Raw genomic sequence first — 23466 nt, 5'->3', positions numbered from 1 at the left:
AGATGTGGCTACAGAGGGGTGAGGTGACTCCCCAGAGGTCATCGAGTGAGTTAGTGACAGAGCCAGGAATAGATTAGGAGAGACAAAGCTGTATCCACCCAAACAGCTCCTTCCATCTCCCACATGACTCACCTGCTCATAGCAAAATGTAACCACCAGTCCCAAGGAGGCATTGTGATGTCACATGATGCTGTCATCATATTCTACCGTGGGCTGCCACAGCATCCATAGCTAAGGGCTAAGGACTGTGTAGGAGCCACATCAAGTCTATACAATTAACTCCCGCCCTCTCCATCAGTCCATCATTGTACTGATCCAGTAACATTGTACTGATCCAGCCCTAGGGCAAGAGCCAGGGAGATCGTTCTGGACAGGCCCAGTACAGCTTATAAACAAATTTAGTGTATTGTTTCCTTTGACTGCAGGATGTGAAGGGGGAAGACAGATACTTATTTCACTCTCTAAATAGCAGCGTCAGAGGTGAAAGTCTCATTTTGTGGCCTCAGTTTAAAAACCCTCTTTCATGGCACCGCCACAGCAGACCAAGCCTTTAGCAAAGGCCAAGCCCAGGAAAAAGAGCCACCTAATGCTGGTGTTTTACTGGAAAAAGAACAAGCAAGAGAATAAAAGGCCCTCTCCTCCCTCGGAGCGTTCCGCATCTTCACCTTCTCCTAGTCCCACTGAGCCCACCGCCTCTAGCAGCAGCACCCAGCCCAGCGTGTCTGGTGGATCTAAGCTGACAGCACCCCGCAAGAAGAAAGGCAGCCCAGCTTCATCCCGCTGGCTTGCCCTGGAGAACAGAGCTCTGTCTGGCCTCCTGGGGGGAGCCCCATTTGTTGTGGCTGAGAATAGGTTCAAGAGGAAAGACTGCCCAGTCTGCCAAGACTCCATCGGCAAGAGGAAGAGGGATTCGGGTTCAGCAGCCAGGGTAAGGACAATTGGACGGGGCAGGTCTGGGCAGGACTGAGTAAGGGGTTGGAGAATTTTCTTGTCATCGCATAGGGATGGTTGAAGGGGGATCAGAAATGGTCCCTGAGGAATAATTGATGGAAGGGAGATGATTTCCCCAACAGGAATGGGTGGGGGAGGTCAGCCTCCCAAGGAAGGGATAACGGGGATGCCGCGGGGAAAGTTGGGATTAGCCCAAACAAGTGGCTGGTGGGGATTATGGGTGGGTGGCAATGGAGGACAGGAATTGGAGCCTGGGCCTCACATGGGAGGAAGGTAGGTGTTGCAGATCCAGAGAGAAAATGCCATGCTTCTTTAGATGTTCCACGTCTGTAATATTCAAAAGAGGCCGCTTCCACGAGAGCCAGTGCTAATGTGGGAAGCATGAACTACCTATATAGAAATTGCATATCTAGAAGTCACACCCTGCTAACCTCAAGAATGGGTGATGACCGATGCAAATCCTTCTGAGAGTGTGTATGACCTCCAAACCCCTCCCCACCAAATGGCCACTCACCTTTTTCTTTACTTCCCACCCCCATTCTCTTCACTTTCTTCCTCCATTCCTGGGACATTTCACATTTGTCCTCAAAAGCTGCCAGATTAATTTCACCTTATTTGCAGACCCTTACAGGGACTCTTAGCTTTATAGATGACCCAGCTAAGGCTGAGCTACAAACCCTGTGATTGTTAACCATCCTTGTACATACAGTTTGCAGGCTCCACATTCGCTCCTGGTCAACTTTGTGTTTCAGTTCAAACCCTCCAAACAAACTCATCTAGCCAAAGTATTTTCTTTGTCTTCAGAGTCCCCATTAAGAGTTTTGGAATGTTAGGAAATGTCTACAGTACAGCAGCACAGGTCCAATGCTGCAGCTGTCCCTCTGTAGTGCTGTAGTGCAGATGCTTCCTATACTGATGGAAGGGGTTTTTCCATCAATGTAGGTAATCTACCCCCTGGAGAGGCAATAGGTAGGTCAATGGAAAAATTCTTCCATCATCCTAGCTGCACCTACAGCAGGGCTGAGGTCAACCTAATTATGTCACAAGGTGTGTGATTTTTTCCACAGCCCTGAGCAACGTAGCTAGGTTGACCTAAGATTTAGGTATAGACCAGGCCTGTGGCTCTCTCATAAATCCATATTGTTTGGGAGTTTAAACATCCTTGTTTGTTCCCTTGAATATGGTGCTAGACCAGGGGTTCTCAAACTTTTGTATTGGTGACCCCTTTCACACAGCAAGCCTCTGAGTGTGACCCCCCCATATAAATTTAAAACATTTTTTATATTTCACACTATTATAAATGCTGGAAGTGAAGCAGGGTTTGGGGGTGGAGGCTTACAGCTCAGACCCCCAGTAATAACCTTGCAACCCCTTGAGGGGTCACGACCCCCAATTTGAGAACCCCTGTGCTAGACTGAACAAGCTGATTTAAATGCAAGCTGAGTGGAAAGGGCTGTTCTATCACAATCTTAATGTGCTTGCCAATCCTTTGGCTTTCCTGATCCCAGGTTAAAAAGAAAGTGCAACCATCAAACTGTCCACTCAATACAGAAGAACTGGGGCGAAACACATGGGCTTTCCTTCATACCATGGCAGCATATTACCCAGATCATCCCAGCAACACCCAGCAACATGAGATGGCTCAGTTTATTGACTTACTGAGCAAGTTTTATCCTTGTGTAAAGTGTGCAAAAAATCTAAGGAAAAGGTGAGTCCTTGTGGAATAAGGTCTAGTCTGCTCACAAACATGCACCTGTTTAACTAAACCAATGCTAGACTTTAACTGCATATTTTTATTTAAGTTTTTTTGCACTGGTTTATATTTAAATTGGTTTAAAAAAAAAATCACACCTTACATGAAACTAATGCAACCCTGCATATAGACAAGCATCAAGACAATCTACATGCAGGAAGCTAGCTTCAGGCACTGGTCTGTTAATGCGGGATGTAAATCAACCTGTTTCCCAGGGGTGCAGAAGCCTTTTCACCATCCCCAAATGATATATTCTGTGTTTAAATGCATCATAAGACATATCACGAGTAGCACACAACTCCTGAGACAACACAGGCTCTGTGGTGGGGAATCCTGTTGCTCACAGGAGCGAATAGACCTGAGCGGATTCTTCCAGCAATGGTGTTTTCAGTGCTTTTGAATGGGTTCCAGTTTATCACAATCTGTGAGAACCTGTTACTGACACTGTGGATACAGTCAGCCTGTGTCATGCTGGGGAAAACAACGACTTTCAGCTTCCAAAAACAACCTCTACCCAGCAAGTAAAATAATCAATTCCACAAGCTTAACGAGCAGAAAGCAGGTAAACATTTGAGCAAGGCGGGTATATATTCCCTCCTCTAGAGGGCAGTGTTACACCTACTGTAAACTGGAGCCTATTCATTACACACAATGGGAATTGTATTATATTATTATTTTATTGTTGTTATGATAGCACTCAAAAATGTGCTACGTGTTCTCTAAGTATAGCTATGAAGGCCTAGTCCTTGCCAGTCAAGTGTGCGAAACCAACAAGGGGGGGGGGGGTTTGTATTGGAGACATAGAGACTGATTTTCTAAAAACAAATTACAAGGAGCCCGTAATACACAACATCAGCTAAATGTTATTAAATCTGCCAACAGGTTTTCTCCTGTAAGGAGCTGATCAATGGGAATATTTTAAAGTATTAGTGAGCCCCGAGAATGTGATGTTTTTTGTGGAGGCAAAGCAGTTTGGACAGGGGCATCCAAACTTTGTCTAGCTTGGGGAGCATCAATAACTTGCCAGGAGCCTAAAGGGCTATAAAACAGAACAGACTGCAGACACCTCATCATTAATGAGAGTTATCAGTTATTAAGATATGGCCTATAGAAGATACAAGAATCTGCATGGTGTGTTTCACCCTGATGAGTTGAGGTTGCTCAGAGCAAGATGGACCATGGGACCTATATTTTCTGTAAGAACAATTTCTGTATTGAAGATGGGGGTGGCCTCTGGCCACCTCTATAAATTCTGCAACCACTTTAGCGACTCCTTGTTTGGAAAGTAAAATCAGTGATTCTGGACTGGAGTAAGTAGTATTTTGATTCTTTTCCACCTCTGCAGCTTAAGCATAAAAAAGCCAGACACCAGCAGCAGGAAGAAGCTATCCCAGTGGATGTGCCTGCTTCATAATGATGTGAACAAGATGTTGGGCAAACCCAAGTATGACTGCTCCCAGATGGATGAACGCTGGCGAGATGGCTGGAAGGATGGTTCTTGTGTCTAGTTTATGGAGATGCCGTTGGAAATAAGACTGATGTTATTATGATTTAAATACAATAAGAATTGAACCTGATGCAATATAATTAAAGACAATACAAGTAAACATATGTGTACATGTGTCCTAAATGTCTTTATTTTCTCAAGAAGCTTCCTATTTTCACCTGCAACTCAGAGAGCGCGTTCCCCAACTGAATTCTCAGGGGACAAACCCAATTTTAAGTGATTATGTAGCTGCTAAGACTAGGATTTTAGGCCAGTCATGGGAACACATTCATAAGTCATGACAGAAATTGTGAGAAGTTTTATCAGATCAAGCCTTTAAATATTCCATAAGTCCACTGATGTCAACATGTTAATAAATGTTTACAGGAGCATGACCTTAAGTTGTGTTTTCCCATCTTTTTGTTTCCTTTACTCAGAGATGCCAGCATCTCAGACCAATTAACGGGGACTGAAATAATGAAATCACCTTTAGCCTCAATTAAGTTTTTGAGAACATGGGGGATTGTAACATTTTTGTTTAAAAACGGGGCTCTCCCTGCTAACTACAAACATGGATTTACATGGTTATCCTGTATTGTACATGCTCAAACAGTTTTATTTTCTAAACCAAGCAAAGGTACAAAGCTTCAGTGAACATCTCATCCAAACCAAATTTCAAACTTCAGCCATTTTGGGTAGCCCTGTCTAAACCTTGGATAACCAGAATTTTGTAAATGTTTTTAACCTATGGCAAGAAATGGATGCAAAGATTTTATTCAAAATCAGTCTTTACTGCTCAGATTCTCACTACAGACAAATCTGTATAGACTCTTGCGGATTCTTTTATCCTGTTTCAGAGTAACAGCCGTGTTAGTCTGTATTCGCAAAAAGAAAAGGAATACTAGTGGCACCTTAGAGACTAACCAATTTATCTGAGCATAAGCTTTCGTGAGCTACAGCTCACTTCATCGGATGCGGTGAGCTGTAGCTCACGAAAGCTTATGCTCAGACAAATTGGTTAGTCTCTAAGGTGCCACAAGTACTCCTTTTCTTTTTATCCTGTTAAAAATCAGTCTGTCTAGGGGCCAGATTCAAAGCCCATAGAACAATGGTTCTCAAACTTTTTTTTAAATCCATGGACCACTTGAAAATTGCTGGGAGTCTCAGCAGACCATCTAATGATCTTTCCAAATGTTGTTTGTACTGTTAGCTAACTATTGTAAAGTGCTTTGGATAAGAGCACAATATAAAAAAAAAGTACTAATAATTAAAAAAATTTGTTCTACAAATAAAAGCACACAGCTCATATTTTAACATCAATAGTCTTACCTTTCTAATGCAATGGATGTGCCCTCTCCCCCACACCGCAGCAGCCCGAGCCGACGCTGGGAAGGACAGCAACCACAGAGCTGAGGTTGGGAAGGAGGGCTGTTTCTCCCGGGCAGCCGCAGCCCTGGAGCTAGGGAAAGTCACCTCTTTCTCTGGCTGCCGCAGCCTTGCATGTCCCAGATTTGCCCCACTCCCTCTTTTCACACCACTACCCTCTCCCACCCACCCCTTATCCCCCCCACAAGGCCACCATCTCACCTTACATGTGCATCTTCTCCAGGGTCCAGGCACCTAATTAGTGGAGCCACACCTCCACTAATTAGGTGGGTGGCCCTTCATTCGCTTGTGTGCAGCCACCCAGGCCCACACCTTAGAGGGAACTGTCTGCGGACCACCTGAATGGAGCTCGCAGACCACTGGTAGTCTGCGGACCACAGTTTGAGAACCTCTGCCATAGAAGACTATGGGAATCTTTCCATTGATTTCAACAAGCTTCCATTAGGTTCTATAGATTTAATAAATCTAAATATTTCTAAGGCACTTAAATGGTGGGAGAAGCCTACTCTGTGTACCAACTAATTCCAAAAGTGAGTGCTCACATGGCTATGCCAGCCCTTGGTGCATGTTAGTGAATGTTTCTATTTTTTCTTTTTTCCTGTCTGTTAAATTGGGAGAGGCATGGAACGGGCATCTGGGCAAACAGATGCTGGTGCTTAGCTTTAAATGCATGAGCAGCCCCACAGGTTTAACAGGTCAAGTATGTGTGTGAAGGATCGGGGCTCTAGACTCCTCTGGCTTCAGTTTTCGTGGTCACTTCTAGTTTTCACTCTCTGTAGCAGCTGCTCTAGGGTGGGCCAAGCCCAGGGAAAGGGGGCACAGAGCGCTGGGGTTTTCCCACAGAAGGGGAAACCCCCAAGAGAAAGTTTTCCCTTTTTTCTTTTCCGTTTCCTTCGCCTCTTCCTCCCTTTCATCCCTCACTCAGAGGCATCTCTCCCGCCGGCCAGGCCGCCTCCCCGGCCCCAGGCTAACAGTCGCAGCGGGGCGGGAAGAAGGCCACCCGGCCCAACATGCATTGCGGTTCCAAGATGGCGGCGCCCAGTGAGCGCAGAGGAAACCCGGCTTCTGACCCGGCCGCCGGCCCCGGCTCTTTCCCTTTCCCCCTGCCCGGGCCGCCGGGCGCCGGGGCGGGGGAGCAGCCCAGGAAGAAGCCGTGCCGGGCCTGCACAGATTTCAGGAGCTGGATCCGGGAGCAACGGAAGCAGACGGCCTCGCAGAGAGGGGTGAGGGGGCGGCCGGGGAGCAGCGCCCCCCCCCCTCCCCAGCGCGGGAGGGGCTGTGAGGAGAGATGAGCCCCAGTGATCCCCAGTCCCCTGCCGCCACGAGGGGGAGAATGGTTCCCTTCACGCGTTCCCCACCCCCTGTAATGTGCCCCCTGGGAATGACCCCTCTCCAGAATCCCCCTCTCCCTACAGACAGTGTTTGGCAGGGGAGTACGAATGAGCCCCCTTTCCCCCCGCCCCTCATTCAGTGATGGAGGGGGGCATATGAACGAGACATGCTTCCTCAGGACTCCCCTTACAGGATAGTGGGAATGAGAATCTCCACCCTGCCCGCCCAGCCTTTCACAGGCTATGGTTGGAATAAGACACCCTCTCAGCGCTCCCTTTCATAGGCAGTGGTTGATGAGGGAATATGAATGAGACACCCCCCCCAACAAAAAAAAAACAAAACAAACTTTCCTTCACTGGCAATGGTTAACAGGGGAGTACAAATGACCCCCCGCCCAAACTCCCCTTCACAGGCTATGGTTGACAGGGGATAGGAATGAGGCACTCCCCACCCAGAACCTCCCCTTCACAGGCCATGGTTGATGGACAGAAGGCGTATGAGACAGTAGGCAAGTTATTTAACCTCTCTGTACCTCATCAACAAAAAGGGGAGTAATCATATTTGTCCACCTCATTTAAGGAGGTTTAATTAGCTAATACCTGTATGGTTCTTGGATTGAAGGTGCGCTAGAAACACAAAGCATATGGGGTTAGTGTGAGGTATGTTAATTTTTTATCCTGAGTACTAAAGTGCACATATAACCCTCTTGTTTCTCTGTCCCAGGAAGCATATGTTGAAGAGGAGAAGGAGAAGCCTCCAGATTGTCCTCTAGACAGAGAAGAACTTGGGAGAAACACATGGTCTTTCCTTCACACTATGGCAGCGTATTACCCAGATCACCCAAGCAATTCCCAGCAGCAAGATATGACACAGTTCATTAACTTATTTTCCAAGTTTTTCCCTTGTGAAGAATGTGCAGAAGATCTGAGGGAAAGGTGAGTCTTTAAAAAAAATATATCTACAGGTAAGGGATCAACCTAAAGTGTTGGACTCTTATGGTCTGGTTTGCAGATCAACTTTTCCAGTAGTTGGTGGCTTTATGGATACTCTATGTTGTTTTGCCAAAATGTAGTTTTATGATTGAATTAATCATAAATAAGGACACAGGACATACACATTCAGAGGACAAACACTCTACTGCTGTCAGACAGCACAATAGCTCCAAGAACTAGTGAAAGGAGTTTTGTTTGTTTGCTGGTTTGAATCTGGCTCATAATGGTCACACTGGGTCAGACCAAAGGTCCATCTAGCCCAGTATCCTGTCTTCCAACAGTGGCCAATGCCAGGTGCCCCAGAGGAAATGAACAGAACAGGTAATCATCAAGTGATCCATTGCCTGTCACTCATTCCCAGCTCACTACCCAAACTGTGCTCACTATACAAAATGTTCTTCTGAACCGCAAAGGACAGCCACATTGCCAAGTCAATATTAGGTTGGATCTTACCCAAAATACCATACTGCCAACCAATCCTTTAGTGTCTAAAACTAACGGTTTATTATAAAGAAAAAAGAGAACGAGAAAAGTTGTTAAATGGTAAAGCACTTAGGTACATACATAAGACTACAAAGTCCATCTATCAAGTTCTTAGCAGTGTTGGTGAGTTCACTGGCTTGAAAGTCCCTCTGGAACATGTCCACAGCTTGGATGGGTTATTCAGTCCTTTGTTCAGAGCTTTGTTTGTGGAAAAGTTACTCCAGAGGTAAGAAGCAGGAATGAAGACAAAATGAAGAAGATGCAGCTACTCTTCATATTCTTTTGCCATGTGGCTTGTACTTTTTGTCCCAAACACAAAATTCACAGCACATGGCATGGAAAAGGCTTTGAGTTCTCTGTCCACAGGCATGCCCCTACGTATCTTGCTGACTCATAAGGTGTATCCCCAGGCTCCTTTCCATGGCTTCATTGCCCTGCTGATGACAGACTAGGCAGTGCTGATGCCAATTTGTTTGGGAGTGTCACCCAGAAACACAGCACAAGTTTTGAAATACAGATATACCATACATATCTATAACTCACAATAAAAAGGTGATACAAACATATAAATAAGATTATCTTACTTGGCCAATCATAACATTTTAACAGATACCTTACACGTCATATCTGGTCAGATTCCTTGCAATTTTATAATATTGGTATTAACCTTATTATAAAGTGTTCCACATATTCCATACGGTGTCACGCAAAGCTAAGAATCTCTGGTATCAAATCAATATCCTAACCTAGCAGGAAAAGTGAACTGCATGAAGAAGTTTATAGAAGTGTTTGCGTACTTCTTTCAAAAGGGAACTCAAGATTCAATACAGAACTTCATATTTATTACGTGGAGATGAGAAATCCTCTTGTCTTTCACCAGAGCAAAGATCTTAAAAAGCTGCTCCAGTAATGATATTTTTACTGCTTTGGAGGAGGTACCAATTTATCACGATTAGCAGCTGCATAATGCAGATCTGTGGTTGCCAGCCAGCCTGTGTCACATTGGGGAAATAGAATCAATGATTTTGAGCTTCCAAAAACAGCCTTGCCTCAGTGACTGAAAGAATCAGCTTACGCTAGCGCAGGCTGCAGAAGGAATGGCTGAATACAATACATGAGGAGGGCTGATATATATTCTGTCTGCTAGAGGGCGGAGCTCCATCTTCTGTACACCCAAGCCAATTCATTATCCACAAATGGAATTGTCTAGTGCAAAAAAAAAAAAAAAAAAAAAAAAAAGCTTTGTATTTGAGAGCTCGATAGTGACAAACACCTTGATGGAGCCCAACATAGAAAAGATGTTCATTATTATTTTCTTAATTTGCCAAGAGATTCTCTCAAATCAAATTATTTATGAGCCTGAACACTTTTTGCCATGGATAAACTGTTTGGATTGGCATCTAATTTTTTCCCAACCAAGGATGTGACTGATAAGGAGCTTCAGGAGTGCACCTAACCCACATGCATCCAAGTCAATTACAGAGTTTAATGTGGAGGTGCAGCCTGCAATGAATACAGATCTCAATATGCTGGCCTTTATGGTCTCTGTGAGACATCTCAAAATAGAGGATGAGGGATGCTCTGACCATCTGTGGGCCACACACCTGCTTTGGAGTGTGAAATCAGTGCCTATAAAGTAGTAAACAGCATTTGATTCCTCTTCCCTCTGCAGATTACGCACAAATCAGCCTGATGCCAGCAGCAGGAATAATTTATCCCAGTGGCTGTGCCTGCTTCATAATGACGTCAACAGGAAGTTGGGGAAGTCTGAATTTGACTGCTCCCGAGTGGATGAACGTTGGCGAGATGGTTGGAAAGATGGTTCCTGTGATTAATCTGTAGAGACTCTACAGCAAATCAGACCAATTCTAATATAATAATCATCCCTGATGTGAACTCAGTACAAGGAGATGCAGCTAAATAGTTTGTATGTTTGGTTGACATGACTTGTGGAAATAAATGTGTCTCCTGCTCTAAAAGGCAACTCAGAGATCTCATCCCAACAGAATATTGTTTTAGGGGGTAACTGATATATGGTCATGTAGCTGCTGGGACTGGCACCATACATGTGCCACAGGAACTGCTGGAACCTTGCAAAACTCTCTCACTGTGACAGTTCACAGTAAGGAAAAGTCTCTCAATTTCTATAGTTCTAGGGGCACCTTGTGACTGCTGTTCCTTTCACTTTTTACATACTCCTAGGCTCCTCTTCTACATTTTTGTTTATCTGCAAACATTACCTTCAAGTTTTAGGCAGTGCCTTTCTTCCTCTATGTCACTTCAGCCTGTTCTGCTGGTCTTACAACTGGCAGCACCACTACAAATCCATAAATCTGTTCCATTCTGTGCCTACCATGTCGTCCTTGATCTCTTCTTCCAAAGTCTATGAGCTGTTGTCTGTTAATGCTATTTAACCATTAACTCACCTTGCTGAAAGGCCTCAAGGCAAAGAGATTTTATTTAAACATTAAAAATAATGGATTCCAGGTCTCTCATTCCAGTCATGATAAATATCCTCATTTTGTATGTTCCTTTGTCTAATCTTCCAAGAGGGCATTGCAGGAAGAAAAAAGAAAGAAGCACAAAAACCTCAAGTAGAATGAATGGCACGAAGTCAGTAGCTGAATTTTAAACATTGTGATTTGACTGCTAATTGTTTGGGCTCATTGGGAGCATAATGTAAGAATTCCCACGGAACCACCTGCTTTTAAAGTATATATTTATTTTTAATCTCTGCTGTGAACTTTTGTTGTTTGTAGAAGTGGTTGCAATGGTGTGTGTGTGTGTTATCTGGTTGTAATGAAGCCAATTCAGATGAGTTTTACCTATAAGAGTGGTAAAATACTGCCTGTATTCTGAAATCCTTGATAGATAACAACAGACTGGACTGGTCTGTATGCTCCGAAGGTGAAATTCTGCCTTGGGCAGGCCCTCTGCTCTAAAGTTCTATGTCTTGTTAGACAGTCTTAAATAATATCTAGGGCTCTAGGCCCTGGATTGTGGACTTAAAGTGGTGCATGGTGTGAAATTCACCCCTAGTAACTGGTCAAGTTCCATATTGTGTATTGGGCCTCTAGATCTGCACTACTGCATCAGTATATTCTTGAGTGGGGTGTGTGAGAGAATATTTCAGATGAAAGTGAAATAAAAACAGGTAGTTTAAACTACTTAAGTTGCTTTGCTGGGCTTTGTCTATGTAGACAAATATAAATTGTTAGAATTAGGGCAAGATAGTATGCAATCTTTTTTCCCTAAATTTATACGGATTTCTGGGTACCAAATGGTCACGTGACATTGTGTGAAATGTGACAGTATCTTCTGGGTCTCTTTTCTGCTGATGCTTTAAAATTGTTTGAGGGTTTTTGGTGAGCATCCTAAGTGTGTCTCTTATGAGCTACTTCAACATAAGCAGTGATTTATGGAAGTAGATTGAGGGTGGCATGGAAATTGTAATGGGTGGTGTCTCTGTAAGTGAAGGGCGCTAATACCTTCTATTAGCAAACATCTGATCCCAAGACTATGGTACCAAGGGCTCCTTGGAGAACAGTAAACAATCAAAGCTTTGAGTGCGTTCAGATGATTTGACCCTCTATTACCCTTTCAAGCCAGACCTGTTAAAACAATACCATACTGTGTTTTTATCCAAGTTAGTTGCATTCAGCAGGTGGTGTATTTTATCTCACTGTCTGCAATATTGATCCTATGTGTAACCTTTCACGCTAATTAAACTGAAGCTTGATTTCATATCATTTTTATGATTTAACTGAATTGGGACTTCAGGACATGATTCAGGTTTTTAAAAAAAGCTCATTAAAAGTGTCTTGGTGTATGTTTAGCTTCTTGGAACTAATACATTCCTTGACCTCCGAATCAAATATTTACAATAGTGTGAAATTCATACCTGTGCAGAGGATCAGCACAAGGCCTATGCACCACTAACATCCCTCTGCAGACCTCAAAACAGTGCTTAAATCAATATCCTCAGTTAACATCTACCTATTGCATTTACTCATCAGCAAATTCTGGCTACTTGTTTGTTAATAGGGCAGATTGTTACCAGCTAACCACTCAGCGCAGTTACAATAGCAAAAGTTAGTGTTCTCTTTTATGTTTATACTCTACAGGATTGCTTTGGTTTGTCATGTATTTTTCAGGCCTAATTTTATATCTGTGGTTTTGCTTCGTGGTGTTTTTTCCTCATTATAAGTCACATCTAACATTTTGATCTTATTTGTGCAATTTCTTTAGGATGTTTGTAGTCATGTAGGGAGGGAAAAAGCATGAGTTTTTAATTTTAATGCATATGATGCATGTAGTTCTAAGAATCAGTATTTCTATCTATTTCCTATTGATATCAAAATAGGACAAATTATTTCACCTCTGATTTCTCCACTCCATGGAGCTTTATGAAGAGAACAGATCTCCTGGCTTGCGTTTGTATCACCATCTGAGAAACAGTAAGTGGAATTGAACACACTCCACAGGGTTATTGGAAGGCATCATTAATGCCAGTAAAGTGCTGTGATTCCCTTCAGTGAAAGGGGCCATAGACATGAAGTTATTCTGTAGGCAAGGTTCTTGCCTGTCAATTGTTGCCCTAATTGGGTTAACAGTGGAGTACCTGCTACTCTCATTGAGTCAGTGGGAGACAAATTGTGGATTCAACACACCCTTTCAGGATCAGACCTGTAACTGCACCACAGAACTGAAGTGTGGCAGAACTCAAGCAGACAGGTGTCCAGAGTTTTCATCCATAGTGGCTAGTAGCCAGTGTAAAGGGGATAGTCATGTTAACTACATTCAAGCTAGACTTAGGAGAGGCAGGTGCTCTTTAATGATCACCTGGGACATAATTCCAACACTGCTCCTGTTATACCAATAAAATAAAAACCAGCAGGATCTTATTAAAGGGGAAAAGGCAAAATGCCACATTTATTGTGAATACAGAAAGAATCCTAGTAAGCAGTTAGTTATAGCTATAACATTCCATTCAATTTCATATTTATTCACACATTCATTCATACACACACACAGGTTCTGCAAGGTTGTTATCATAGTTACCAGCCTTAGAGTTGCTCATGTCAAGCCACTGGCCAGGTGGCCTGGACATGAGGAGGGAGCAGGGCCTTGTCAGATGCACATCTGATGCTCCTGGAAATTGGTTTGCAGAATCAGACCCCAGAGTTCTCACTTTCTAGAGTCCATTTTTATAGGAATTTCTTCCTAGGTGAGTCTATGGGAATTGCTTCATCATGCTGTTGGTGAATCAATCAGCAGATGGCACATTCCTGACGGCTCCGTGCTGCCAGATGTTATCTTGTTCTTTGGTTCTCCCATTCTTAAGGCTATTGGGTGGATTTCAGTCTGCCCTCCGGGGGTCCTCTAGTTATTTCCACTTGATGCCTTCTTCAGCCGATGGACACTGGATTCTTAGGCTGGCACCTCCCTGATCATTCAGTTATTATCCACACCAAGCATCCATCCACATACATCCTCTATCTCTATTTTAATCACAATTGTTAACAAAGCAAGATGAATACAACAAAAGGGCGGGGAGTCTCTGGGTGCTGTTTCTGTTGTTACAGATTATTGCTTTGAGTCTCTGTGTGAGTAGTTGTTGTTACAAAGAATTGCTTTGAGAAGAGACTCTGTCTTAGAATGTACTAACACAATTAGCAGCTTGCAAGTTTCACACAGAGGGAGAGAAACAGTACTAAAAAAACCAAGAGACCTCTTAATTAGTAATACCCTGGAATTTAAACTATGGGGAATCAAACTCATTTGTGATTTTAATACAGAACTTCTTTAATATGATCCAACACTCCTTGCAGCATTTAGCATCACAAAACATGCTGCTCTCACTGGCCAGTTTGCATTCACAATGGTGGTGGGGCTTGCAGAACAGAGATCAGGGAGCAACAAGGGAATCATCTGACTTCCGAATAAGGCAGCTCTGCCTCCCATTGCTGGTAAGTAATCTGCGGGGATGACGACTGAAGCTTTGGGAGGGACAATGTCTAAGATTTTCCCAAGGATTAACTGTTTCTGTGCAGCATATTGGGCGTAAATATTCTCCTTTACAACCAGAGCCCTGGGGATAGTTCTACCCATTAATTTTTTTTAACCCTTTAAACCTGTGTCAGCAAATATAAGGAATCTCCTCTTCCCTGCTGCAACTTCATGATACCCATCTTGTGCTGATTGCTGCAGAAAGGGACTATGCTCTATGCTTTTTTTTTTTTTTTTAAAGTGCTGGTTTCCTAGCCCTACAAGCCTCTTTTGCCTACAGCACAGGGGATGGCAATGCAAGCTCCCCCTCCATTGTGCATTGATGGGGAGGGTCTGCTTGCAGGAATGAAAGCACAAGCTCTGTCTCCATGGATATCCAAGACTGCCAGCAAGGTAGTTGTGATGTGGGCAGTATCCACTGGGAATGAAAACACTGACTCGTTCATGTCCATCACCAAGCAGCTAACAGGTTTAGGGCTGTTGCTTACTACTAACCTAGGTCAAATTTGAACCAATGCTCATACTCTATTACTAATCCCTTGAGCCATCAACTTCATTTATAGGACTCCTCTTAAAGTTTCCAGTAACAAAGATAACCAACAGCAGCATCAGTATTTTATCTGCCTAGCTTTGAAACTGTTCTCCCTGCCTCAGGCATGTGACAATCTGCCCAGCACACCTTGGTCTATCAGTGCTTAGTGAATCAGAAGTTTCTACAGCACCAAGAGTTGTAATGGAGTCCTCGTGGGTACGCTGCATGAAAGACTTCTCCAGTGGAAAACCCTGCAACCTGAGTAGCAGTGATCAGATCAGGGCCCAGTAGGCGGGACTCCTGGGTTCTGTTCCTGATGCCTACTGCCTCGCTGTGTGCCCTATGCTGATAGGTGCTCTGTCAGTGCGAAGTGTTATTTCTGTGCATTGTGCTGGCACAGGTGTTTGCTTTTCCTTGATGTTACAAAAAAGAAAGAGGAGGACTTGTGGCACCTTAGAGACTAACCAATTTATTTGAGCATAAGCTTTCGTGAGCTACAGCTCACTTCATCGGATGTATTCAGTGGAAAATACAGTGGGGAGAAAAATATCCCCACTGTATTTTCCACTGAATGCATCCGATGAAGTGAGCTGTAGCTCACGAAAGGTTATGCTCAAATAAATTGGTTAGTCTCTAAGGTGCCACAAGTCCTCCTTTTCTTTTTCTGGATACAGACTAACATGGCTGCTACTCTGAAACTTGATGTTACAGCAATCCATCCATGTAAAAGCTCTGCTGGGCCAAGTTTTCTTCTCATGCGTGAAACACCATCACGCTTGCCCCTAAAGCACTGCCCACCCCAACCCCCTTTAGGATCTCAGCTACACTGTGATGTTGAAGTTTGTATCAGTTCTGCAGAAGTGTTCTTTTGCATTTCAACCAAGTAGCCACTGGAGGGCAACAGAGCATATGTTTCCTTAACTTCCCCATTTCTTTCTCATGCTTTTAGATCACAGCAGAAACTGCCCAAGCCACCCCTGCTGCTAGTTCCCTTTCTGTGGATGGTGGGAGGGAATTTCTCATTTGTTACTCTTCAAGCCAATGGCATGTTGATTTTAACTCTGGTTCTGTGGTTACCGGTCATATGCACTGCTCCTTTCATGGTTCCCTTTTAGGGAGAGAAGTGAGAGAGGGGGAACTCCCCTGCCTATCGCTGAAATCTGCACTCAGCACCATAGGCAAACACCCACCAGCATCCACAGAGTATGTCCAGCGTGCCTTCTACCTGGTGTTCCTAGTAGTTAGTCCCAAAATGCTCCCAGGCATATGGCAAATAAGGGAATGGAAACGCCACTTTAAAAGCATTTGCCTTATCTGCTCATTTTATAACCATTTTCTCAGCTAAAGGATTTTTCTGAGGCTTATGTATTTTCTGCTGCTGTGCAAATGGTGCTAGATTCTGTAAAGACAACTAAAAATAGTATTAGTTCTTAGCATCCGTTCTCAAACTGCTTTACCCTTGGGGAAACTGAGGTAGAGAGTGGTGAGGTGACTTGCCCAGGGTCACTCAACAGGCTATTGGCAGAGCTAGGAATGGACCTCAGGTCTCTTGAGTCCTAGTCCAGTATTTTAGCAACTACGCCACACTACCTAGACAATCCCTGCCCCAAGGAACTTACAGACTAAAATGTTGGCATTAAAGGTCCCTACCTTGTGTGTTGTGTCAGCTCCTCCCACCCATGGGGGAAGGGCTGCCCTGCTTCTTCTTCCCTCCCTTCAGTGGCCTGCTGCTGAAGAGCAGCTTTAAGTTATGGTCTGCTTCACAGAGCCTTCACCCAGTTGCAGAGGCTGCAGAGGAGATCAATTGAATCAGCATGTTTCCTGGCTCTCTTGATTCCTCTCCAACCAGTGCCACCTACCTTTTCCTGAGGCAGCCTAGCCCAGGGCTGAACTGGGCCCCTGTGCTGCAACCAGGAACAATAGGAGTCATTGATCAACTCACTGTTTTGCTATCTCTGCACCAGCGAACAGTGCTGAGGCCTCAACAAGAACAAGGAAGTTCATTATTTTAAATATATATTTATATTGCAGTAGCACCTAGAGACCTCAAACAAGCCAGGCCAGATTGCTGAGTGCTGTACAAACAGAAAATGATCGTCCCTGGCCTTAAGAGCTGGTGGGTGAGATGGTGGTAACAAACATACTAGGATGTGTACCATTCTTAGCCAGGAGCAGTGATCACAACTCGCTTTGTGTGGCAGAACCTCTGAGTTTGCATGGGTCCAAGAGACAGAGAGCAAATGGCAATGTTAAATTAACCCCCCCTCCGCCTTTAAAAAACAAGTCAGACGTTCCACCCAGCTCCCTTCAGAGTGTTTCTCTCTTTTGTTAAAGCACTGAGCTATATTTTCTAAAATTCAAGCACTGGACCGTGACAGTGAGCACTTCCCCCTTTGACTCTTAACTAGTTTTAGACAGGACCCAGCTTTTCTCTGCCTTTGTCATTTACAGCTGGTGTGAAACGCTACCAGTGGTGTAAATAAGTGGAGAATTGTGACTGGGTGTGGTTTACACTCACTTTGGACAAGTTTAAATGACAATACAAGGTGCAGAGTAGTGGAGAAGGCTGGCCTTGGGGGTAAGGAAAAGGGCTGGGACTGAGGAGATCTTGCTTCAATTCCTAGCACTGTCAGACTCCCTGTGTGACTTTGGGTAAGTCAGTCTCTCTGGCCTTAGTTCCCCATCTGTAATGCAGGAAAAATTCCACACACACACACACACACACCCCGCCTTTGTCTGCCTTTCCTGTTTAGATTGTAAGCTTTTTGGGAGAGGGACTGTGATTCTCTCAGCGCATGTACAGCATCTAGTGCATTTGGGTCCTGAACTTAGTACGTGCTACTGTAATACAGGTAGGCTCCACAAGTTTTTGTCAAGCTGCAATTTTCCTTTGAACTCCAGGGATTACTTTAGTATTCACAGTGCATGATCATTTAAAACACAAAAAGCCGTTCCCCATTTTCAAAATGTAACTGCAGATCCCATCCCCATCACCCATTTCTAGGTTTTTGAGACCTCGCCTGACACCTCTTGTATTCTCAGGCAACAGAGAAATACAAAACCAAACGAGCTGCAAGTGTTCCTCTTGCAAGGGTTCCTAATGGTTCACTGTAGCTCAGATGAGAGCTGTAGTAGCTACACGTCAGATCACTGCTCAGGCTACCATGAATCTGCCCCTTGTCTTTGTAGCTGTCCATCTCTGTTCTCATTCCCATCCCTGCTTCGCTGGAGTACTGAGCAGATAGCAGGTGACTAGTGCAAAAAGAAACTGTTTGGTCTGGCTCGCCACAGAATGTGACTTGCTGCCCTAGATCTAATGGAGTGTATGGAGTTCAGCTAGGGATCCTCTTTCCCTTTCATCCGATTCATCGTGAAGTATCGGAGCTCTTTCTTGACCTACCAACATTCAGCCCTGGCCTCATGCCAGGGTAGATTAAAGGTTTGGAAAATCCGATATTTGGAACCCCCTCAAAACCGTGTTGCGCTCTGAAACCTTTAGTGAAGGAACACACACTATGTTCACTGGATTGGACTGCACTCCCACAACTCCCCCCCCGTGGTCACTAGAAAATCCTCTGGCTTTTTTGTGGCCAGTCCTGGGGTTTTGTGAACCCATCTGTCTAGTGCAAATACCATCTTAGGGATGCAGAATGTAACTAACCAAGATTCCTCTGGCAGTTTCCGTTAGAGAAGTTACTCTCCACTTCCCCTCCTTTTACAAAAATATCATCTTGTGTTTTCTGCTTATTAAATGGCTGCTGAATTCCACCTCAGAGGTGGCTGCATTTCAGCAGTGGATGAGTGATTATATAAATAGCCTTAAGGTAACTTTGGGATGCTCCAGAATGGAAGACACTGTGTAGCTCTGGAACAACAACATGCTCAGGTATTGTCAGTGGAAGAATCCATTAGCTCTGATACTGTGCCTCATGGATTCCCACGCACTCCCTGAAAAGATTTCCATTAGCTCTTTTCTATCTTCCCAGAGGCTAATTGTATGAGGCAATTTTGTTCAGACGCTGGTGGGTGCCAAGCAAAGCATTTCAGAGCAGCGTGATCATAAACAACAACATGTTTATGTTTGCTAAAGGGCAAAGCATTGCAATTGTATGTGCCAGTCCAGTGATAAACAGAGAACATGCTCCTATCTCCATTCCCATCTGCTTGGACAGACCAGGTCAAATTCAGCCTGATGTAGTTTAGCTGAAGTCAATGGACTTTACTCCATGGATTAAATCTGGCCCATTGGTTTGCAGGGGCCAAGCATCTGAAAAGTGCTTACTCTTAACTTATTCTGAGTGCCGATCTGAATCGGTTTCACTGTAAATTCACTAGCAACATTGCCATCAGGGCTGAAGAGCTTAAAAACAAACTACCGATGTGAAAGTTTCAATGAACCAGATGTGGCCATAGATTGGGTTAATCTTGAGTAAGAGCAGGGACAGAGAAAAAAAAATCCTCCAGTGCAACTCTGGTGCAGGGAAGAGGTCAAGGACCTTAATGTATTTGGTTACATTGGCTTATGTTGCCTGCTGCCATACTTCATATGGGCCTGATCCTGTGCCCAGTGAAATCAGTGCTAAAGCTGGTCTTTAGAGATGATGCCCTTTACGCTACCTGGGCAAGCCATTCTACAGCTGTGTCTACACTAGCACTTTTGTTGGTGAAGCTTTTGTCAGCCAAGGGTGTGAAAAAACAGTCCCCTGACTGACATAAGTTTTCCGGACAAAAGTGCTCGTATGAACAGCGCTGTGTCGGCAGGAGAGACTCTCCTGCCGACATCGCTTATGTCACTCACTGGGGGGGGGGTTAATTCTGCCGGCAGGAGAGCTCTCTCCTGCCGTCAAAGAGCGGCTACATGGGAGACTTCACAGCTGCACAGCAGTAGCGGTACGGCTGTGCCATTGTAAGGTCCGTAGTGTAGACATAGCCTAAAAAGCGGCATGAGAGGAGATGTGCCTGACATGAAAGTCAATGGGAGTTTGGTTATTGACTTCAATGGGAGCAAGATCCCACACTCCAGGAGCTAAGTGGATTATATTAATATACAGGAGAATTTCAGTTTGGCAGCTGTGCTCATGCCCAAGGCCCCCATGACAGTGATATCTGAACATCTCCAGGTGTTGGTGTCAGCCAACAAGAGCCAGATGACTTCTGGGGTACAGCAGGAGGGATCAAGTGAGTTTAAACCAAGTCCCACAATTCCTCTTGGTGGTATCTCATCATCTGCCACAAGATTTTTCCAGAATGCGTAGAGCCTAAACACAGCACTTGGTACCCTGGGATGCCGACTCAGCGTGCAGCTCATGTCTATCAAACAGTGCTGCCTAATGTGAATACTGCTTCAAAAGCAAAGTGTCTTAACCCAGTGACCAGTGTATGCACACAGCAGTGTGAATGGACACAATCACTGTAGGATAGTTTATATCCCTCTACTGCAACTTCTGCATGTAGACAAGACCCGAGTGATGAAGGGGAAGATCCCCTTCTCAGGCTACGTCTAGACTGGACGCTACGGTGGCCCGCCTGCAGTGCGGCAGCTGTGCCACTGTAGCCCTTCAGTGGGGACCCGTATACAGCGATGGGAGGGGCTCTCCGGTCACTGGAGTAAATCCACCTCTGAGAGGCGGTAGCGAGGTCAAGGAAAGAATTTCTGTCAATCTCGTACTGTCTACACGGGGACTTAGGTCAGCTTAACTACGTCACTCGGGGGTGTGGCTTTTTCACAGCCCTGAGCAATGTAACGGGGTTGATTAATTTTCTAGTGTAGACCAGCCCCTCAGTGACACAAGAGTAACTACTTCACTGAAAGCTACGTAAGAATAGCTAGGAGCAGAATTCACCCCAATGGACATGAGCACATATATGGCGCCCATCAATAAAAAACAAACAACTGCAATTCTTTATTGATATAAGAATAAATGTTGGATAACTATGGACTGACAAGAACAAGTGTATACAAGCCCCCAGACACAGCAGTCAGTAGGGGTTTGGGAGGCCTGCAGTAATTACATAATCAATATCTTGTATTATGTACATGCAGCCTTCTGAATTTCTTTTACTCATTTCTTAGAGGGTTTTAGATTCACAGCACCAGGCTCTTTAGAACAATTGGTTTCGTTTATACTCATATCAGGCCTAATAATAAACTTTACGATGTCTTTTCCTCTAAAAGAATTATATCTCAGTGCAAGACAGTTGCTGTTGAGGGTTTTTATCCCATGCTCTAAGTTTAGTTTACTGCAGCCATGAAAATCTGCATCAGGCCAACTGAAAGATTAATTAGTCAAGTCTCTGGGTTAATGTTGACATTTCCTTCCCATATCTTGCTTTCAAAGCAGTGACTCCAGGTGCTGGGCTCATGCCCAAAAATGAATTAGGTCTTAGAGCACTATGGATGTGCAGGCTGTTAATGCTCCAATCATAAAACTCAAGAGGTCATCTAGTCCAGTCTCCTGCACTCATAGCAGGACTAAGTATTATCTAGGCCATCCCTGAAATGTGATTTTAAGAGCAGGTTAGACAAACCTCCAATGATGGAGATTCTACAACCTCCCTGGGCAATTTATTCCAGTGTCTAACCACCCTGACAGTTAGGAAGTTTTTCTTAATGTCCAACCTAAACCGCCCTTGCTGCAATTTAAGTCCATTGCTTCTTGTCCTATCCTCAGAGGTTAAGGAGGAGAACAATTTTTCTCCCTCCTCCTCCTTGTAAACAACGTTTTATGTACTTAAACTGATATATCCCCTCTCAGTCTTCTCTTGATTAAACAAACCCAGTTTTTTCAATCTTCCCTCATAGGTCATGTTTTCTAAACTTTTAATAATTTTTGTTGCTCGCCTCTGGACTTTCTCCAGTTTGTTCACATCTTTCCTTAAATGTGGCGCCCAGAACTGGACACAATGCTCCAGATGAGGCCATATAAGCGCGGAGTAGAGGGGAAGAATTACTTCTCGTGTCTTGCTTACAACACGCCTGCTAATACATCCCAGAATGATGTTTACTTTTTTGCAACAGCGTTACACTGTTGACTCATATTTAGCTTGTGATCCACTATGACCCCCAGATCCCTTTCCACAGTAGGCAGTCTTCCTAGGCAGTCATTTCATCTCTATCGGGCGGGGCGGGGGGGGAAGACCTGCCTCATCTCCCACCACAATGTATTCAGGGTTACCAACTCTCATGATTTTATCATGAGTCTTGCCATATTTGGTGTTTTTTCTTAAAACTCCAGCTCCTGGAGTCATGTGATTAGGTAAGAGTCTCACCTGTTATCTTTTAGGAGAGGTACATTATTAGGCACCTTGTGTCTGTAGATAACTAAGTGATGAAAATGTGGTCAGTCTGCAAGGATCTACTGTTGATAACTCTACATAGAAGCGGTGCAGTGGGCTGTGGCTTCTATAGCCCCTGGGTTTGCAAATGATCTGTGCCCCTTCTCTGGGGGGAGGGAATTCTATCTGCACAGTGTAAGCACGTATCACAGGGCTTTTGTGGATTATTTACCTGGTACAGTTCAAAAGAAGCCATGTTGGTCTGTCATGAAGGAACACAGGACCTGTCATGCTGGGGCAGAACAGCGATCTAGCCAGTGCGCTACCCTGTCTGCAACAGAGACTTATCCTGCGTGCGTCAGAGGCAAATAGACCCCGTCCAGTTGTGCAATATTACAACATAGGGAAGGGGCTGGATTTTTTCATGACATTTTAGACATGCCCCCAGCTTACCTGTTGTTGGCTGGCCGTGTATACCCTGATACTGCTTTTTCAACAACGTGAAATTAAATGGGATTAGAAGTACAGTTTACAATGGGTAGCGGTTCTGCATTATGAGCATAAAACCAGCAGGGAAGGAAAGCTAAAGCTGCTTCATCGTAAACTATTGCACAGGCTGTTTGGACTTGGCAGAAGTTAGACAGATGAGACTTGAGAGAAAAGCGACAAGCCTCAGATCTGGGATCTCTCTGAGGAACTTAATTTATGTGCTTTGGTCATGCTCCAAAGACTCCAGACTTAATTTGGTCTGGACATTTATTTGTCCTGAAATTATCATCATTTGTATTACAGTAGTGCCTAGAGGATCCTGCCAAAATGATGGCCCCATTGTGTTGGGCACGGTACAAATACATAGTAAGAGACCATTCCTGACCCAAAACACTTGTAATCTAAATAGACAAGACAGAGTGTGGAGGGGAAATGCGGTACAGAGGTGAAATTACTTGCCCAAGGTTACACAGAGCCAGGAATAGTGACCATGTCTCCTGACTCACAGTCCAGTACCCTATTCACTGGACCAAGCTGCCTCTCTGAATGATGAATCCTGCCACATTTTAGTATCATCCATTGTTCTGAGACTGAGAAAGTATCTGTCCACAGCCTTGTCTTACGCAAAGAGGTTATTGGTGTGTAAGTGGAACACTGATCATACAGCAACCGTTAGAACAGGGACTGCCAAGGTGAAGATGCATTCTTAGAAAGATTAATTTATACTATACAGGTACAACGTTAACTATCAGGGCACGGTGTCATTTGGGGGAATTTC

General features: G+C 44.3%; 3 protein-coding genes across 4 annotated transcripts in view; 2 read left to right on the top strand and 1 right to left on the bottom strand.

Moving 5' to 3' along the window:
* NOXO1 (NADPH oxidase organizer 1) overlaps positions 1–23466 on the bottom strand; it is a 53389-nt gene that overhangs the window by 28866 nt on the left and 1057 nt on the right. The window contains exon 1 of one of the 2 annotated variants that reach the window (XM_007058589.4): positions 5520–5769. The exons of the other annotated variant lie outside the window; for it this stretch is intronic. The gene's annotated coding sequence lies outside the window, so the exon portion shown is untranslated. Of the gene's footprint in view, positions 1–5519; positions 5770–23466 lie in introns of those variants that run through there. 2 annotated transcript variants of the gene reach the window in all.
* Positions 499–4278, top strand: LOC122461873 (FAD-linked sulfhydryl oxidase ALR-like). Its single transcript, XM_043523196.1, has 3 exons — positions 499–928; positions 2460–2659; positions 4050–4278. Exons 1-3 carry the CDS (start codon positions 524–526, stop codon positions 4210–4212), a joined length of 768 nt encoding a protein of 255 aa, XP_043379131.1. The 5' UTR covers positions 499–523; the 3' UTR covers positions 4213–4278.
* GFER (growth factor, augmenter of liver regeneration) lies at positions 6300–12218 on the top strand. Its single transcript, XM_037911370.2, has 3 exons — positions 6300–6799; positions 7632–7843; positions 10056–12218. The coding sequence occupies exons 1-3, from the start codon at positions 6587–6589 to the stop codon at positions 10216–10218; spliced, it is 588 nt and encodes a 195-aa protein (XP_037767298.1). The 5' UTR covers positions 6300–6586; the 3' UTR covers positions 10219–12218.

The sequence above is a fragment of the Chelonia mydas genome, chromosome 10 (assembly GCF_015237465.2).
Source record: "Chelonia mydas isolate rCheMyd1 chromosome 10, rCheMyd1.pri.v2, whole genome shotgun sequence".
In the NCBI taxonomy this organism is placed as follows: Eukaryota; Metazoa; Chordata; order Testudines; family Cheloniidae; genus Chelonia; species Chelonia mydas.
Note: the sequence above shows the minus strand (reverse complement) of the source record. Positions and strands in the feature narration are given on the sequence as shown.

Excerpts from the sequence above, each read along its gene's own strand:
- GFER (XM_037911370.2), top strand. The coding sequence starts at position 6,587 with ATGCATTGCGGTTCCAAGATGGCGGCGCCCAGTGAGCGCAGAGGAAAC. Across the intron at positions 6,800-7,631 it reads AGACGGCCTCGCAGAGAGGG|GAAGCATATGTTGAAGAGGA; the intron begins GTGAGGGGGCGG and ends TCTCTGTCCCAG. Across the intron at positions 7,844-10,055 it reads GCAGAAGATCTGAGGGAAAG|ATTACGCACAAATCAGCCTG; the intron begins GTGAGTCTTTAA and ends TTCCCTCTGCAG.
- LOC122461873 (XM_043523196.1), top strand. The coding sequence starts at position 524 with ATGGCACCGCCACAGCAGACCAAGCCTTTAGCAAAGGCCAAGCCCAGG. Across the intron at positions 929-2,459 it reads ATTCGGGTTCAGCAGCCAGG|GTTAAAAAGAAAGTGCAACC; the intron begins GTAAGGACAATT and ends TCCTGATCCCAG. Across the intron at positions 2,660-4,049 it reads GCAAAAAATCTAAGGAAAAG|CTTAAGCATAAAAAAGCCAG; the intron begins GTGAGTCCTTGT and ends CCACCTCTGCAG.